The sequence below is a fragment of the Asparagus officinalis genome, chromosome 1, assembly GCF_001876935.1.
Source record: "Asparagus officinalis chromosome 1, Aspof.V1, whole genome shotgun sequence".
Classification (NCBI taxonomy): domain Eukaryota; kingdom Viridiplantae; phylum Streptophyta; class Magnoliopsida; order Asparagales; family Asparagaceae; genus Asparagus; species Asparagus officinalis.
In genome coordinates, this window is record NC_033794.1 from 36393742 (window position 1) to 36411993 (window position 18252).

At 35.9% G+C, this 18252-nt stretch overlaps 1 protein-coding gene across 1 annotated transcript; it reads right to left on the reverse strand.

Moving 5' to 3' along the window:
* LOC109822795 lies at positions 2175–16972 on the reverse strand. The gene is made up of 6 exons (XM_020389045.1): positions 16665–16972; positions 11190–11532; positions 10598–10682; positions 4503–4589; positions 4193–4426; positions 2175–2755 (listed from the first exon to the last, which is right to left on the reverse strand). Exons 1-6 carry the CDS (start codon positions 16817–16819, stop codon positions 2682–2684), a joined length of 978 nt encoding a protein of 325 aa, XP_020244634.1. The 5' UTR covers positions 16820–16972; the 3' UTR covers positions 2175–2681.

Here is an 18252-nt window from a genome sequence, read left to right on the forward strand (position 1 = left end):
ACTCTGTTTCCGTTAAGAACGACGTCTAATAAATTCCAATACAACGATTTACGGATGATAAGTGAATAACCCTCTATATTGAATCTCCGGCCACCTTCCAATTTTCCAAGTAAATCACATCTTACTTGCTCGACAAAGTTAGTGATAAATAAGATGAATGTATCATGCAAGTAGCATTGGATGCTGCATTAGCCCACAGCAATACTGCGAACTTATCCTACATCTGATCTGTTTCCAGCGCCAAACTGTCGGCAGGCCGTGACAATAGTCTCAACAAACAATAATTTGCATGTGGAACAAGTTTGAGCCACCAAACACGAAGCTACAGTTATGGAATCTTATTTCCTATTGTCATTTCAATCATTGGTCAAAATATGATATGACGAAGGTAGGAACAACACAAGATGGGATGATGGAACTTCATGAAAATGAAGCACCGTTGAGAAACACTTAAAAGTAGAGGAGGGAGGGAGCGAAACTAGACTTGAATATATAGTAAGAAGCAGAAAGTAATTGCCTATTGTTTTCATTCAAAATTATGATATATTCTATAACAAAATAAACGAATCATTATTAATGACGAGATAGCTGGAAAATTTACAAACCTAATTAAATGCTGAAATTCTGCCGCTAGTGGAAGTCATTTTAATATCTGTAGTGTAGATATATACGTGTTGTATCAAGTGTAATATGTAAGAATCATGGTGTTATATTCAAGATGAATTATCATTGTCCGTACAAAATAACAGGTGTCTGACTAAGGAAGTAGTAGACTCTTCAAAGTGAGCGCTACAATGAATTAAGCAAGCTGGATCGATCAATAGGAAAAGTCCATATTTTAATTTATATTTGTGTAGTTTTGTAAGAGGATGTTAGCATCCAATCGTAGTGTTTTTGTGCTTATAAAACAATATTTACTAAGTATATAATATTTATGTTCCAAGGACAAGGTTCGGTTTATATTAGAGTTTTGAAAGCCAAATCTCACCACACCTTCTTTGTCATTGACTACCATCAAAGAATATAAATGTTATAATAGAGTATGAAAACGTATCTTCAACCCCCGCTAAAGTTTCATCAAAACTTTAAAATTCTGAAGCAATAACATCTCTAAGATGGTATTTTAGAAATTAATGATGCTCTTGAAGAAAGTTTTAACTTTTAAGTTGTTGTTGGTCTTTTTACTGTTTATCCCCTCTTTGTTCTAAAGAGGGGCGCTATCACTTGAAAGTGTCAGGCTAGATTCATTTAAGAATATTTGTAATTGGATACAAAGTCGTATGTTTCAGCAACTCCTCACTTAACTCATTAATAATAACTATCGTCTCTTTGCAGTTAACCCCTTCTTTTCAACGTTTTAGTTGTTTGTTCAAAACTAACCTCTCAATCATTCTCCAAGAAACAAACAGTAACTCCAAACAATTTGTTCCTCGTCCTCAAGCTAAATTATTGATGGACTATATAGACATCGCCATCCCACCAAATAAAATAAAATAAAATAAAAGGATCCGTAAGTTGTCTACATCATGCATGTATGGTGAAAAATAGAGGCTAAATTTTAGAAAGAGAAAAAAAACCTTTAACTTTGGATGATTACCAAACAACCCCCGTAACTTTCAAAACATCAGAAAAAAGAACCCCTTTAAGTTTAGGGGTTATCAAAAGAAACCCTTTTAACTTTCTATGTTTTTGAAAGTTACGGAGGGTATCTACTAATTGTCCAAAGTTAAACGGGGTTGTCTGAGATAATAGCCAAAAACATTTACTAGGTGAGAAGGTTAGAAACTGACCAATGGCCGACATCATCATAGTAAACTTAAACAAATCAAATTGGATACAATCACCGTACTTAAAGTAAATAATAAAGTCAGGAGAAAATAGAAACCAGAGGATAACGTAAGTTTAGGATGAAATAAACAAATTACTGATGTTACAGTCGCGGGGTCCTTTGACCGACGATTACCAAAACTACATTTTACCAAAAAAAAAAAAAAAAAATTGTGCAAAAACCTAATGGCATATGAATAGATCCACTGAGAACTCTTGTTATTATCAAGCACTACATACTACGAAACTATTGAGCAGAAAGTGCAGTTTGTAAGAAATAACAGGGTCCAGTAAAATTTCACCATGAACTTCATCCAATAAAAGAACACAAATATGCAAATGAAACATCAAGGGAAGGCATTCACAGTGTCACAATAATACATTAAGTCACAAAAATTCCACAGAATACACGATCAAAGAGCAACTTGTAGGGAGTGCTCTACGCCAGTGATACAGAACAACGGACGAGCATATCAATACTCAACTCTAGAAAGAGGAAGCATATGGCTTCCTCGTAATTTAAAAAAGTAGGACCAATGCGAACAAAGATGAAACTAAAACAAGTATTAGCAGCTCATTGATAACCTGATACAGTTTGCTAACCGTACATGAAATGAACAGCACCAATTTTTTCGTGCAACGGGTTGCTCATCTTGACACATTTTCATTTAAGTTAATGTCCCTCAAAAGTACATATATAACGAAATTACAAGCTACGAGAAAGCTTGCTCATTAGGTAACAATTATTAGTTCATATAATCTCGAAAACTTTGTATACGGAGAGTCTTCATGTCGAATTCTTGTTCAGGAGCTGATCTTATCTCGTTAAAGATGGAGCTTTAGCGATTCGGTTATCAAAGTTCAAGATTAAGCTTCTCAAAGCAGACGATAGCAACTACTGGCCCTGCAAAGTCTCCTATCGCACAACCTGTTGAATCACCATAATTTGTTGTTGGTTATTGCATCATGGAAGTTTTGGAAGTAGATCCCAATATAGTGATCCAATTATCTAACTCAAGGGTTAAAATGGTTATTCCCTGAAATGGTTAATCCCAATGTAGCAATCCAATTATCTAACTCGAGGGTTGAAATGGCCATCCAATTATCTAACTCTAAGTGTTGCAATGGTTATTCCCAATATAGCAATCCAATTATCTAACTCAAGGGTTGACATGGTAACAAACGTGACAGCTCTAATCACTTGAGTTTAAAGATCAAAATTAGAATATGCAGCTTTTGCATATAATTTAGAATTGATATTTTCAAAGAAGCATGTCATTTAGAATTGATATCATAAGGACCATGTTACAGTATTGCATTTCGGAAGTGGAGAAGGAGAGCCACCAGTGTCGTTTTACTGGATGTAACAGTAATAACAATTCCTGTTATGTATAGAAAGTGATGAGATTAATGAATAAATAATAACTTGAAAAGAGAGAGATATTTCAACCCATTTTTCTGAAACATTTAATTGTCACTCTTTTTTGGTTTACACCCTAATTTTTTAATTATAGTTTCTTAATCAGGTATCAAGCTAATACAATCTCTCATTTCAATATTGTCCAACCATTTATGGAGTCACAACTGTACAGTATAGCCATAATACATATTAAGTTTGACAAGGTGATTCTAACAATTGGTACGTCCCAACTAACTACTGCATGTACAAAAGAGAAAATGGAGTTAAGAAGGCGTTAAATTAACAACTCTATGCCAAATATTTTTTTGCAAACCTATGAAGGAATATAAGGACCACTCTTAACATCACATTACTCATTCTTAATCTTAGGGTTTTCCTTTCTCTGGTGCGTCATTAATGCATTAAGTACGCAAAGACCACCGGATACTTTCTCCTATACCACACAGGGGGAAGGTATTTATTGGGATACCAAGAAAAACTAAACATCAGCAGAATGCAGATACATCTGCTGATCTGAGCTAAAAACCATGTTCATAAAGAAAGTGTTGAGTAATAAGACAACTTACAAAAAGAGAGAAACTATAAAAAGGAAGGCTTCAGACCCTAGTCACCCACACTAAACTATTAAATTCTGCCATGCTTATCCCCTGAACTAATTCTAAACCCTATATGCTCCCTAAACTAGTCATCCTTGCTTACCCCCTGAACTACTTTCGACCCCATCATGCTCACTAATCTATTAATTCCTCCCTGCTTACACCCTGAAGTATCACTTCACTACCTAATTATCACTTTTTGTTTACTAGTTTAGGGATAAGCATAGACAAATTTAATAGTCTAGGGGGGAAGGTGAGACCAAAAATAGTTCAGGGGTTAAGCATGGACAAATTTAATAGTTTACGGGGCAAGAAGGGACTAAAGCCACAAAGGAACTAAGTTGTTTACCAATCCATTGGCCAGTAGAAGGATGAAAAAGGGCACCAATTCCTGCTCCGATGGATGCAAAGACTAAAGACGATCCACACTTAATACTTGCACCATAGATCTTTTTCGCTAGAAGCCTGATCTTCTCTCTTCTAGGAATATCACCATTCTCATCCACAGGCTTGCGTATGAGGCATCTGTAAGCCTCAATTATTATTTGGACAACCCATGATGCAGCAACACCTAGCATATGTCCTATGAAAATAAAAGGAATAACCAATGAAAAAATTAATTATTTAGGATTTGGGGAGTTACTATAACAGAGAAAGACCTCTGAAAGTCGTTCTGCTGACATTGTAAACAAACAATGTTGTCGGCAGCCCACGTGCAGCCTTGCGCTTCGCCGATTTAGAGACATCTGCAAAAGAAAAAGTAGAACTATGTACTGCAAGATAATCATGTGTTCCCTAGAAAGAAATCACTTCTATATCAGAAAATGCTGTGACACAGGTGAAAATAGGATACTATCAGATTTTTTAAATGTACGTGTATAATGCAGACTACAGAGAGATTAAGATGGGAAGAAATAGTAAGAAACCACTTCCTAGAATAGTAAAGCAAAGATTGATACCATTTATTCTGACATTCAATGAATATCCTTGGATGAATATCAATTTATCAGATGTTTATCCCTCAAATATTAAATCAGAACTTGACATAACTCAAAGATGAATAAGACAATCATATTAATTAGTATTGGCAATTCCTTGCAATCACTAATAGCTAAAACATCAAAAGACAAGATTTGAAGCTTTGGTGTGTCAAATGGAGTCAAGAGATGAACTTGGAGATAATGCACCTTCATTAGGACGTATTATTAGAGTCCAGCTCTTGTAAACTCAAGTGGATATGAGCTATTGTCTACTAATTTTTCTGATCCCTTGATCTTGCTTTGAGATTTGTGCTACACATCAATGTTATTTTTGAGATGTGTGTCTTGATATGTATCACATGCTAGCACACATGTCAAAGCAAAATAAATAGATAAACAAATTTGTGGACAAAGAGCTTCTATCCACTTAAGTTTACAGGAGCTTTACTCCATAATATAGAAAGTCATACAGGAGCTGTACTCCATATTATAGAAAGTCATACAGTTGCAGGGTTCTTTCAGATGGAATGATAAAATCGGTTTCATGAAGAATTAATGGACAACAATACAAAGAAATACATGGAAAACTTATTCTCGTGCATGTGTGCATATCCACATATATTAACAGTAGTTTTAAGTATTCATCTAGCTTAAAGACCGACCTTTGAAAAACAAGCAGCAGACTGCAGAAGATGTGCTTCAGTTTGGATGGAAGAAGATTTTAGCAATTTGATGGTAGAAACCTCATGGTGGACTTTAACTATATTGAACTAAACTGCATACACTGAACTAAACTGCATAAACTAAACTACATAAGAGACAGCAGAAACTTGTGAGGATGTGTCTGCACTAAACAAGACAATAAAGTAGGCCCTACAAGAGAGAGATTGTTTTTTAATGCTGCCCCTTTGAGGAAATTCACCCAAAAAAAAATGAATGGAATGAAACAAAGTATAGATCAATGTAAATCACATCACCTCCTTTCGTACGCGGGGATCGGATCAAGTGAAAATGGAATGAAGCAGGGAATGGAATGGAATGAGTGTGGGAACGGAATGCTCATTTCTATTCTCATGTTTGGGTGCAATTAGAGAATGAAGTAGGAATGAAAATCTTTTTAATTTTTGGTATGAAATAAGCAATCATGGCATATTTGGTATTTAATTAGTTTTTTCATTCCACTTAAGTAGGAACGCAAATTCCCATAAAAAAGTGTGAATTAAGGAGAAGTGGGAAGGGACATTGTAACTTCCAAAAAATTGGTGCTTTTTGTAGACATGAATGAGAAGTGGGAATGAACAATCCATTCTCACCCATTCCCCATACTAAACAAGGTCATAGAGTGAAATAGGCCACTTCGTACATGTCACAAACCAGAATTAATCAATAGCATATGTTTGCGTGATAATAAACTATTTGCAATCAACAAAACTAAATTAACACTGTCTTGGCACCTTCAAAATATCAGTGTAAGTTGAAGATAATAATAGACCACACCAACATAGATGATGCTCGAAGATATCTTGGCCTCAAAACGATAATGCTTGAAGCTAGTGACGGGATCATTCAATATAATATGTCAGTGTTTTCAGTTTAATATATTATTATAATATGTAGGAGCAGACCAATATAAAAACTATTAAAGTATAAGTAAATACTAGTGTGTATTAAATCCTAGTTTAGTCTCCCATCGACTATGTGTAGAGAAGTATTCCTTTGTACATCTATATATTTGGCATGAAGCCTAATTGAGAGGGTGTGAGACTTCCCCAATATTCTAAGTTTAACATCATATAAGAGCCTTGTTGATCTTAGTCTAATTAAACTCACAGGCCCCACAAGGAATTTCCCCCCCCTAATTAAGCTCACAAGCCCTACAAGGGAAATTTTTTTCCCTTTCCTCTTTCGTGATTTCACAAATCACCCACAAGGGATTTTTTTTCACCAAATTAATCTCACCGGATTTGTTTCCTTTTTCTCTCCCGTGATTTCACAAATCACGAAATTAGCATGATTACATCACGCTTCTAACCAGATCTGATTTAACTAGATCTAATCTGCAGACTCATAGGCATCCACGCCTCCTTCAAATTTAGGCATTCAAGCCTCCTTATATCTTGGGCATTAACGCCCACGAAATATCGGCATGAACACCTTATCAAATTCAAATTGCAACATAAATGTTGTCATGGCAACACCTGAAAATACATATCATTAACGAATGTCAAACTTTAGGCACCGAACTATCGTGTATGGGCATTTGCTCTCAAGTTTCACCTCTTGAGTAGAGGTCTTTGGGGACATGTCGATGGATCTTCTGTACCTCCTGTCAAAGCTACAGGCACCACTGATGATGCATACAATAAAGCTCTTCAAGTTGGACTACAAACAAACATAAGGCAATGGCCCTTCTCATTCAATCAGTTACACCGACCATTCGGCTGCAACTGGTTAATTGCACTTTCACCAAATCTCTATGGATGCATCTTCAAGGTTTCTACTCTCAACAGGATGATGCACATGAATATCGTCTACTTTAAGAAGTCGCTTTGGCACAAACAAGATAAAAGATCCATGAATATTATACTTATATGCTTGATTTGTGGCAGCAAATTGCAGCTCTTGAACATGTCATAATCTAATCCAGAACCAGTCAAAAGTTTCAATTCATATTGAGACCGACAATGTCTGTTTCAATTTCTCATGCGACTATCCCGAATATGAATCTCTTCGTGGACAACTAGTTCATCATGTACCACGTCTCATACTGGATAATGTTGTTGCCACTTGCCAAGCTTCTTGCTAAGGAGACGAGACTTCGCTCTTTATCTCAGCAACCATGTCAGAGTTCTGTTCTTGCTACTACTAAGCAATTTTCTTGGCCATTGAATTCCACTTCACGGAGTTCACAGTCAAAATGGTGTTACCTTCACAAAACATAAACTCATTCTACTGAAGAATGTCGAGTAATTTCTTCAAAACGTGCTAAGGATACCTATACATAACGTTTGTACCAGCGTCGTCCCAATGATTCCCCACAAGCTGTGGTTGCTAACTCCTCATCAGTCATTATCTAACTCCAAATCAGAAGCTCCAACTGATCATCATGATCGTCTGCGTCAATTTCAAGAACTATTTTAGTCTTTGAATCTTACTAGTAGTTCTTCTGAAATATCTCCTGCTGCATCTACTTTTGCCATAGCCTCAGGTTTACTTCAACATAGATTATAGGTTCTGGTGCAACTCATCACTTGACTGTTGATTCATCATATTTAGTCTCTATCTCTTATGTATCACCATCAACTACAATTCATAGTGTTGATGGCACACCATTATCTATTATATGTAATGGACATCTTAATTTACCTCCTTTACTTTATGTCCTAAATGTGCTACATGTTCCTAAGCTTGCTTTGAATATTTTATTTGTGTCTGAGTTAACTGCCAAGAACTATATTGTCTCATTCAATTCCACATCTTGTTCTGTACAGGATCTTCACATAAAGAGATAGTCTTTATATTATGAATCGGCTTGATCTTCCAAAGCCCTTACTGTAGCTATTCGCCTTACCACCATACCTCCTATGTGTGATATTTGAGATTATAGGCTTGGTCAGCTTTCACTTCCCTTTCACTCTCAATTCAGGCTTCTCTTACAGCAACATCAAGTTTACAGGAACTACAATCTTATCATGAGACTGTAAAGTTATCTGAGTGGAAACAGATAATGTCCGAAGAAGTACAGACTCTTCAAAAAACACAAATTTAGGAGATCACTACTTTACCTCCAGGTAAGCGGGCAATTGGCTATAAATGGATCTAGAAGATCAAACTCCACACTGATGGTACTATTTTACGATAAAAAGCACGTCTTGTAGCTCGCAACTTTACACAATAATACGACATTGATTATGATGAGACGTTCGCTCCTATGGCCTGGATGACTGTTGTTCGTACTTTTGTAGTTGTTGCAGTTCATAATTGGCAAATTTTCTAAATGGATATTAAGAACCCTTTCTTACATGGTAACATTTCCGAGGATATTTACATGCTTTCGTCAAATGGTCTTCCACATCAACCTAGACAGGTTTGTCTTCACCAGACACTTTATGGTCTAAAGCAGGCTCCTCACGCTTGGTTTGCTCGATTTATCTTTGTTATTCAGGGTGTCGGATTTACTTCTAGTTTTAATGATCCTGCTATGTTCACGCACACTTGTGGGACTATCCTTCCATATGTCGATAACATGATTCTCACCGATCCCTCAGAATCTCATATACATCAGTTTAAACAATATTTGTATCAGCAATTTGAGATGAAGGATCTTCGACATCTTAGATACTTTTTCGGGCTTGAGATTGGTCACTCGCTCCGGGAATATATTCTCTCACAAAAGCGATTTCTTACAGATATTTTAGATTGCTCTGGGATGACAGATACTAAGACAGCACCTACACCTCTTGAGCTTAATGTGAAGCTTCATTTTATTAATGGTGATCCGTTATCTGATCCTTCCTGCTACCGTCAACTTGTAGGGAGTCTGGTCTACCTCACCATTAGTCGACCTGATATTACCTATGCAGCATATATCGTTAGTAAGTTTCTCTCAGCTCCTCATATAGATCACCATGCAGCTCCTCTTCGCAATCTTTGAGGGACTTTGAGCCGATCTCTATTTTTCTCATCCTCCTCCCATCTTCAGTTGCGAGCTTACAGTGATACTAACTGGGCTAGAGATGCTAATGATCGATACTTCACAACTAGCTATTATATATTTCTTGGAGATTTTTTGATTTCCTGGAAAGCAAAGAAGCAGGAAATTGTTTCTCGTTCTAGCTCTGAGGCAAAATATCGGGCAATAGCGTCCACTACTGTTGAAATTGTTTGGCCTCGTCGGTTACTTAGTGACATGGGTGTGTCTTCTACTGTTCCCACTCCTCTCCATTGTGACAATACTAGTGCTATCAAAATAGCCAGTAATCTTGTATTTCATAAGCACACCAAGCATATCGAGGTTGACTGTCATTTCAGCGTCACCACTTTATCAATGGCACTATTTCTTTACATTATATCAGCTCTCAGATGCAGTTGGCTGATTTCTTCACTAAATCTCAAACCTTCCAGCATCATCTCTTTTACATTAGCAAACTCTTATTGGTTGATCCACCATGAATTTTTTGGAGAGGTGTTAAAATATATGTAAATGCTAGTGTGTATTAAATCCTATCTTAGTCCCACATCAACTATGTGTAGAGAAGTAGCCCTTTGTACATCTCTATATTTGGCCTGGAGACTAATGGAGAGGGTGTGAGATTTCCCCAATATTCTGAGTCTAACAAAAACGAGTAAGTTTCCACTTTCCATTATTTAATTCTTATCACTTCATTCTTATCTCCAAGCTATTTGCAAGAATGAAAGGCTTCTAAAAAAACAAATAATTAGTAATTATTGAGATTCAAGTTTTTCTTTAAATTAGAAGTAGGTTATATGCATTATAAACTAGATATTCATAGCAAATCTTTTCAACCAAAGAAAATGCCACCAATTGCATATATATTCTAGGAGAGCAGGTTCTTATGAGATCAGATACAAAGAATCGATGGATTTTGCAAGGATACCAAAAAGCATTTAGTTGAATTATAAACTAAAGTTACACAAAGAAATAGTAAAGTTAATAAACCACTACAAACCGCTCTACAATCCATATATTATATGTATATATGAAAATACCATAGTTTTGTCATAGTTTAAAGTTAGTACTTAAAGGGGAGTACCTTTGAGAAGCTTCCGTGCCATTCTCTGTGAAACATAATGAACAGAAAGTCTTTCCAGCACCCTACGAGTTGTTACGACAGCAGTCTGAAATATATGAAAAAGTTGAATGTACTTGAACATTACTCCAATTTCTGACAATAGCACACATAAGCTAAACAATTTGCATGTTGTTTCTTAAAAAAATGAACATAAAGTTTAGGAGTCCAATAAAGAAAGTATCGTGACTTGATTTTATATCCCAGTTCATATATTAGGGATTAGGCACTTATCACCCAGTTTATAGACCTTATGCCCCTATCAAATCTCTTGTTAACAATAATGATAAAAGATTAACTTGCAATATATAAGATTTAAATGTCAGCAAACAAGGTGATCTAAGCAAGCTCTTGTTTTAAGGTTTGTAGACTATAAGGACAAATTACTGTACATATAGCACGCAGTTTATTAACAGAAGTTTTACTATCAAGCTTGTAGAACCAAATGAACAAAAGTTTCTATTAGCAATTAAAATAGCACTTTAAGAGTAAAACAGGAGTTGAGACTTCACCTGGATGAAATGTATCATGAAAAACAAGGAGAAGAAAAAATCACCTCACGGAAAATCTGCTTGACTGAATTCTTGAATGGAACCACCAAATCTACGGGCCTATCTCCTGGAATTTCTTGTAGGACGTCATCATCATCATCATCCGCAGGCTGGTGAGGTTCCAGAAGAGGTAAATAAAACAACAAGAAGGACCTCACAGATGTCATAGCAAGAGACTTCAGTCCAAAGGCTGAGAACAGAGGTTTTAGCTCTATGGGATAATCTTTGGCTTTGAATTTAATAGACTCTTCATGGAGAACAGTTTCAGATGTGCCCCGAAGATTAGGAGTGTATCTTTCATCCAATGTTACACCGGCATCACAATAAGCAATTGGAATTCCACCATCTCTGAAAATTATTGAGAGTTAAAAGGCCTTGAAATGTGTACAATAAGGTGATATGGTATTGCATGTACATAATATAAAGTTATCTAATATATGGTAAAAACTCCAATATTAAACAATTTGAACTGTTCATCATTACCCATTTACTCTATTTTTGGGTTATTTGCATCACTTTGGTACCCTAAATTATACTTCTTTTAACTTTGATACCTCTAAGTTTACACCTATCTTAACTTTGATAACTTTAGGGTACTAAAGTGCAAATAACCTCTATTTTTGGCTTAAGGGTGAGGTTTTCCTTACTCCTCTAACTGGTTAGTGGAGGGAAAACTACATGAACACATTGTGCCATGAACCCTAACAATAAAAGAAAAAAAATTCAAAATGCACTTCTCTCTAGATTGTTGCATGTCATTAATTCTTGTGAATAAAATTTACGATTGAGAAATCTGTTATAGGTCGCCTCAAATACTGAAATCCATATTGCTTTGGGAGTTCCTTTCTTAGGTTGGTTTGTTTTGATCAAGAGTCCTACTTACATTAGACTTTGCACCAATATTTTAAATATCGGATATCGGGAAAATATCGGATGACCAAAATTCATATCGGATTGCAGATATCGGAGAAATATCGGGGATATGTGGTAAATATCGGAATGCCATAATGAATGTTTTCATACATAGTATAATGTATTAAAATGTAATCTCAACATATATAATAAAATTTAAGCATACAAAATATAAATAATATATGTTTAGAATCACTAATCAATCTTCTAAAACAAACAAAAGTACAAAGCAACGTTGTAACATTCGATCTGCTTTTTTTAGGGCAAAATGTCATTTGATATAATGGAAAAATCTTGATATCTCGCCCAAAAATTCCAAACACGGTATATTATTTTGCAACAAGGTATATAAAAAGATATATTAGTCCACATATCGGCTAATATATCGGTCATATCGGGGATTTATCACTCAAAATAGCCAAAAAACGATAAAGGATATTTAAAGACCATATCGGTTGTGACAAGCCCTGTAAAAGGATATATCGGGGGATATATCGGGTCATGTCGGGGATATTTAAAACAATGCTTTGCACAACCAATCATATTAGGGGTTTATTCCTATTTGGACTTTTATTGGGTTTTAGGACATGTGGACTTCTATTCCTATTAGCACTCTTATTCTTTAGACAACAAGGAACTGAGATCTTCAAGGCTATATATAAGAACAATCTTTCAAGCCAGTAATCAAGTATCAATCTTTAGAGCAATAATCAAGAAGAGAGAGTTCTTTTGTGAAGTCTATTTGATATTCTTCTCTTTTGTTTATCGGTTTGAGAGGTTTTGTATTAAGGCTTTTCGGGGTGTTATTTAGGATTGGGAGATTGAGAGATCCATTTTGTATTCCTCACACTTAGTAAAGCTTTTCTTCTCATTCGTCCATGGACGTAGGCTACAAGTCGAACCACGTATATCTTTGTGTTCGTGTGTTTTTGATATTTTTCGTGCTCTCGTGTTATTAATATTAGCTTATCCTAGAGAATTTATCTTAACAAATTAGTATCAGAGCCACCAGCTATCGATCGGACGAGAAGATGACGACAACTACTACGAAGTGGGATATCGAGAAGTTTGACGGTAATATCAGCTTTAACCTTTGGCAAGTTAGAATGATCGTCATGTTAACATAGAGTGGATTAAAGAAGGCTTTGTTCGGAAGTCGAAGAAACCGGCTACTATGATGGAGAAAGATTGGAACGAGTTAGATGACAGAGCTCTCACAGCGATCCAGTTATGTTTGACAAATGAAGTTTTGCAAGAAGTTCTCACGGAGAAAACAGTCACTGATTTATGATCTAAATTAGAGGATTTGTATTTAACGAAGTCGCTCACTAATCGCCTCCTCTTGAAGCAGCATTTGTACACACTTTGGATGTCGGAATGAACACCTATCAAATCTCATAGTGATGAATTTAATTCTATGATTACAGATTTGAGTAAGATTGATGTTAAGATCGATGATGAAGATCAAGCTCTATTGTTATTGTGTTCTTTATCGCCTTCCTACAAACACTTCAGGGATATTATGATTTATGGTCGAGATTCTATTGGTATCAAGGACGTCAAAGAGAACTTATTGAATAAGGTGGTCGAGATTCTATTGGTATCAAGGACGTCAAAGAGAACTTATTGAATAAGGAGAAGATCGACAAAGAGTTAACCACAAGTGAAAGTACAAGGACGTCAAAGAGAACTTATTGAATAAGGAGAAGATCGACAAAGAGTTAACCACAAGTGAAAGTAACAATAAAGCTGATGGCTTATTTGTTCGAGAAAGATCCGAAAAAAGGGCTTTAGAGGTAACAGGTATAAGTCGAAGCGCAAGGAATCTGACTTGTAGATATTGTAAGAAGAAAGGACACATTAAGAACGATTGTTACAGATTGAAGAATAAAAATAAATAAGAAGAGTATGAAGAAAAATCAAAGGAGGACTCCGCTGAAGTTGATATTGCTGAAGATGCGATTTTGTTGGCTACAGATGATATAAACAAGAGCATGGATGATTGAATTTTGGATTCGGGTTGTTCCTATCATATGTGTCTTAATCGGGACTGGTTCACCACTTATGAAGCTATTGATGGTGGAGTTGTTCTTATGGGAAACAACGCCTCATGCAATACTGTTAAAAAAGACACAATTCGGATTAAGATGCATGATGGAGTTATCAGGATTTTAACAGATGTTAGGCATGTTCCAGGTTTAAGGAAAAATCCCATCTCTTTGGGCACTCTTGATAGCATTAGGTGTAATTTTTCAGGTGAATTTAGAGTTCTTGTGGTTATGAAAGGAAAGAAGATCGACAGCTTGTATGTTTTGCAGGGTTCTACCGTTATCGGCTCGACTGCAGTTGCATCGTCGATGTCATGAGTTGATACTACCGGATTATGACATATGAGACTTGGTCATATGAGTGAGCGCGGATTGACCGAGTTGAGTAAGAAGGGTCTTTTATGTGGATAAAATACAGAAAATTTGGGATTCTGTGAGCATTACATCTTTGAAAAACAGAAAAGAGACAACTTTAGTATGACAATGCATCAGACTAAAGATACTTTGGATTATATCTATTCAGATCCTTGAGGACCTTCTCAAATTGCCTCGAGGGGTGGTAATTCCAGATATTTATTGATCTTCATTGATGACTACTCCAGGAATGTTTGGATCTACTTTTTGAGACATAAAGATGAGGTGTTTATGACTTTTAAGCAATGAAAGTTTTTGATTGAGAAGCAGACTGGAAGGCTGATTAAGAGGTTTAGAACTAATAATGGCCTTGAGTTTTGTGGAGGAGAATTTAATGAGTTCAGCAAGGAGGGAATCGTTAGATATCATACAGTCCCTCGCACGCCGCAACAGAATAGTGGTAGAACGTATGAATAAAACCCTATTAGAGAAAGCTCGTTGTATGATGTTTAATGCAGGTTTAAGTAAGGAATACTGGGCGGAAGCAGTGAATACGGCTTGTTACTTAGTGAATCTATCGTCATCTACTACTATTAGTTGTAAAACTCCAGAGGAGGTTTGGTCCGATAAGCCTGCGGATTATTCTAATCTTAAAATATTTAGTTGTCATGCATATACGCATGTTAGTCAATGAAAATTTAAGCCGCGAACGAAGAAGTGCATATTCCTAGGTTATGCATCGGGTTTTAAGGGTTTTAGGTTGTGGTGTCCTGATTCGAAGTCTCCTAAAATTATTATCAGTCGTGATGTTACTTTTGATGAGTCTGCTATGTTCCACCAGAAACGATCATCGGTTTCAGTTGTTGATAATGCGCGTACTACAAGATATAATGTAGAGTTAGAAATTCGTGATTCAGCTCTTTAGCAGGATAAGACTACTAGGGTTCAGTAATCAGATCCCGTTCAAGTTGATAAAGCAGAAGAGCGGGAATATACTATTGCTAGAGATCAGTCTAGACGAGATATCCGACCAACGTAAAGATATGAACATACGGTAGCTTATGCATTGTCGGTTGATAGTTTTGTGCTCTTCAGCTATTCAGGAGCTACTTCAGGTGATGACTTCGCTAATATTTATGATCGTCATGCAGACAATTCAATCGATTTGTTGAGAAGACCTCTTTCAGTTATCAAGTTCAAGTCGGACTTGGACATGATCAATACGTGCCGCACATAGATGCTCTGCGGGGTTATTGGAGAAGGTGGAATGAGTTAGCTTATTTTGAAGTGAGGAATATTCTACACATTTGAGTCAATGTGGAGATTTGTTATAGGTTGCCTCAAATACTCAAATCCATGTTGTTCTAGGAGTTCTTTTTTTAGGTTGGTTTGTTTTGATTAAGAGTCCTACTTACATTAGACTTTGTACAACCAATCATATTAGAGGTTTTATTCATATTTGGACTCTTGTTGGGTTTTAGGAGATGTAGACTTCTATTCCTATTAGAACTCTTATTCTTTAGACAACAATGAGCTGGGATCTTCAAGGCTATATAAGAACAGTCTTTCAAACCAATAATCAAGTATCAATCTTTAGAGCATCAATCAAGAAGAGAGTTCTTTTGTGAAGCCTATTTGATATTCTTCTCTTTTGTTAATCGGTTTGAGAGGTTTTGTATTAAGGCTTTTCGGGGTGTTACTTGAGATTGAGAGATCCACTTTGTATTCCTCACAATTAGTAAAGTTTTTATCCTCCTTCGCCCGTGGACGTAGGCTACAAGCCGAACCACGTATATCTATGTGTTCGTGTGTTTTTGATATTTTCCGTGCTCTCGTGCAATTGATATTAGCTTATACCGGAGAATTTGTCTTAACAAAATCAGTGTAACGGATGCAAATTAGATAATGTGCAGGAAATAAGAATGCCATCCTGAGGGAAAATGTTCAGTGATTTGCACGGAAAATTAACAAAGAAAACCTCATATAACATCAGCAAAGTGTCAATCAATAACCTTCATAATTCGTCAATTCGCTTCAAAAAGAAATCGCCAAGCTAATTTAAACCGTAAAAACACATACAATTACTTGAATAAACCTAAATTAACAAGATAATCAATAGAAAGAATATTGAATCTATTGGAACAAAGAAAGAAAGAGAGATCAAACCCGAAGAGAGCTCGCGAGAGAAAAGGTTTTCCGGCGGCGATGGAGGCGGCGGTGGCGGCGGCGGTGGCGGGGAAGAGGGTGTAGGGGTGAATAGATTGAGTTGTTAGGGTTTGCTTTTTCTTGAGTAGATCGAGAATTAGAGCGATCCCCGCCATTAGAGGAAGCTCAAGCTTTCTCTATTTGTCGATTGTTTTTGATCTATTTTTGTTTAAGAGGGGAGGTGTTTGCTTTTGTGGATCGGGTTTGGGCCTACATGGAGGATCCGAATCATCCGATAGGTTTGTCAGGAGAATTTGCTTTTATGATTCAAGATGAGTTGACAATTTTGATAGTAGGCGCTATAAAAAGAAGCAGCAGAAGAACAACTCTTTGATAGGAATGTGTTTCCAACGCTAATAGTTAAAAGAATAATGCTGTTTAAACTTAATTATTAGTTTCATAATATTTTTGGATTACAATATACAAATTTGTAGGGTCCTTCCACCAGACCTTATAATGCTTTTTAGGAAAAAAAAACATGAATTATCTGAGGAATTCACATGTATGAAAATTAGGAAAATTATAAAAATATATGACACATTGGTTTTTGAGCTGTTTGAATCAATTTGTGGTAGTATGAAAATTATGACCTAATAAGAGATGTAGTATACAATTTGTTTATTTATTTATTTTGATAAGAAAATATAGTATATAATTTGTCACTTTAATTTAGTAAAATAAGCTTAAAAAAATATAGTGAGGGAGGTTCGCCTTTTCTGATATGACTTAAAGGATGGATTCAGTCACCAGTCTATTTCTCACTAGTTCATTTAGTAGAATTGTTATATAATAAAAAAAAATTATATGACACATTGGCATCAATATTCCTTTATGTGACTAACATGTGAATAGATAAGACTAAATATAACAATTTCCCCACTTTCCTTTGAAGAGAGTTTGAGAGACATGAAAGTACTCTAGAGGAGGAAGAATAGGGTAATTGCTAATCTAATCCGGTTTAGATGCCAAATTAAAACTAATGATGTAATATCCTAACAATATAATGATAGACGATATAAGCAAGAAGCACAATATATGAATAGAAATGGTGAGCAAAAGATAATCGCAAACAAACTTTATGATCACGGAGTTCGGTCAACCCTCGACCTACATCTCCACTCCTCACCTCGAGAAGATCTCCACTATAACTCAAAATAACTACACAATAACGATTTTCAAAGATCACCGAAAACTTTTACAATACACACGTTGTCAATCACACAAGCCACACTCCTCTAAGTGTTGGACTACTCATGTTATCTTCCTCAAGTGTTTGGATTTACAACCTCTCCTTAGGCTTTACTACTAACCCAATCCTCTTGGAATTAACTCCGGTCTCTCTCTAACCACTCCTCTAAGTGTCTTTGTGTATTGCAACGTGTTCAACGATAAGTTCAAATAAATATTTTGTTCTCTAAATAAGTGAGAACGAATTTGAAGCTCTCTCTCAATGAAATACTCTCACAACCCAAATATACTTAATGCGAAATACTTAAGCTCAAGTGGCTGTGTGTGTAAACAATGTATACTCAAATAATTATAGCTTATA

Excerpts from the sequence above, each read along its gene's own strand:
- LOC109822795 (XM_020389045.1), bottom strand. The coding sequence starts at position 16,819 with ATGGCGGGGATCGCTCTAATTCTCGATCTACTCAAGAAAAAGCAAACC. Across the intron at positions 4,427-4,502 it reads CAGCAGAACGACTTTCAGAG|GACATATGCTAGGTGTTGCT; the intron begins GTCTTTCTCTGT and ends TTATTTTCATAG. Across the intron at positions 2,756-4,192 it reads TTCTACTGGCCAATGGATTG|GTTGTGCGATAGGAGACTTT; the intron begins GTAAACAACTTA and ends GTGATTCAACAG.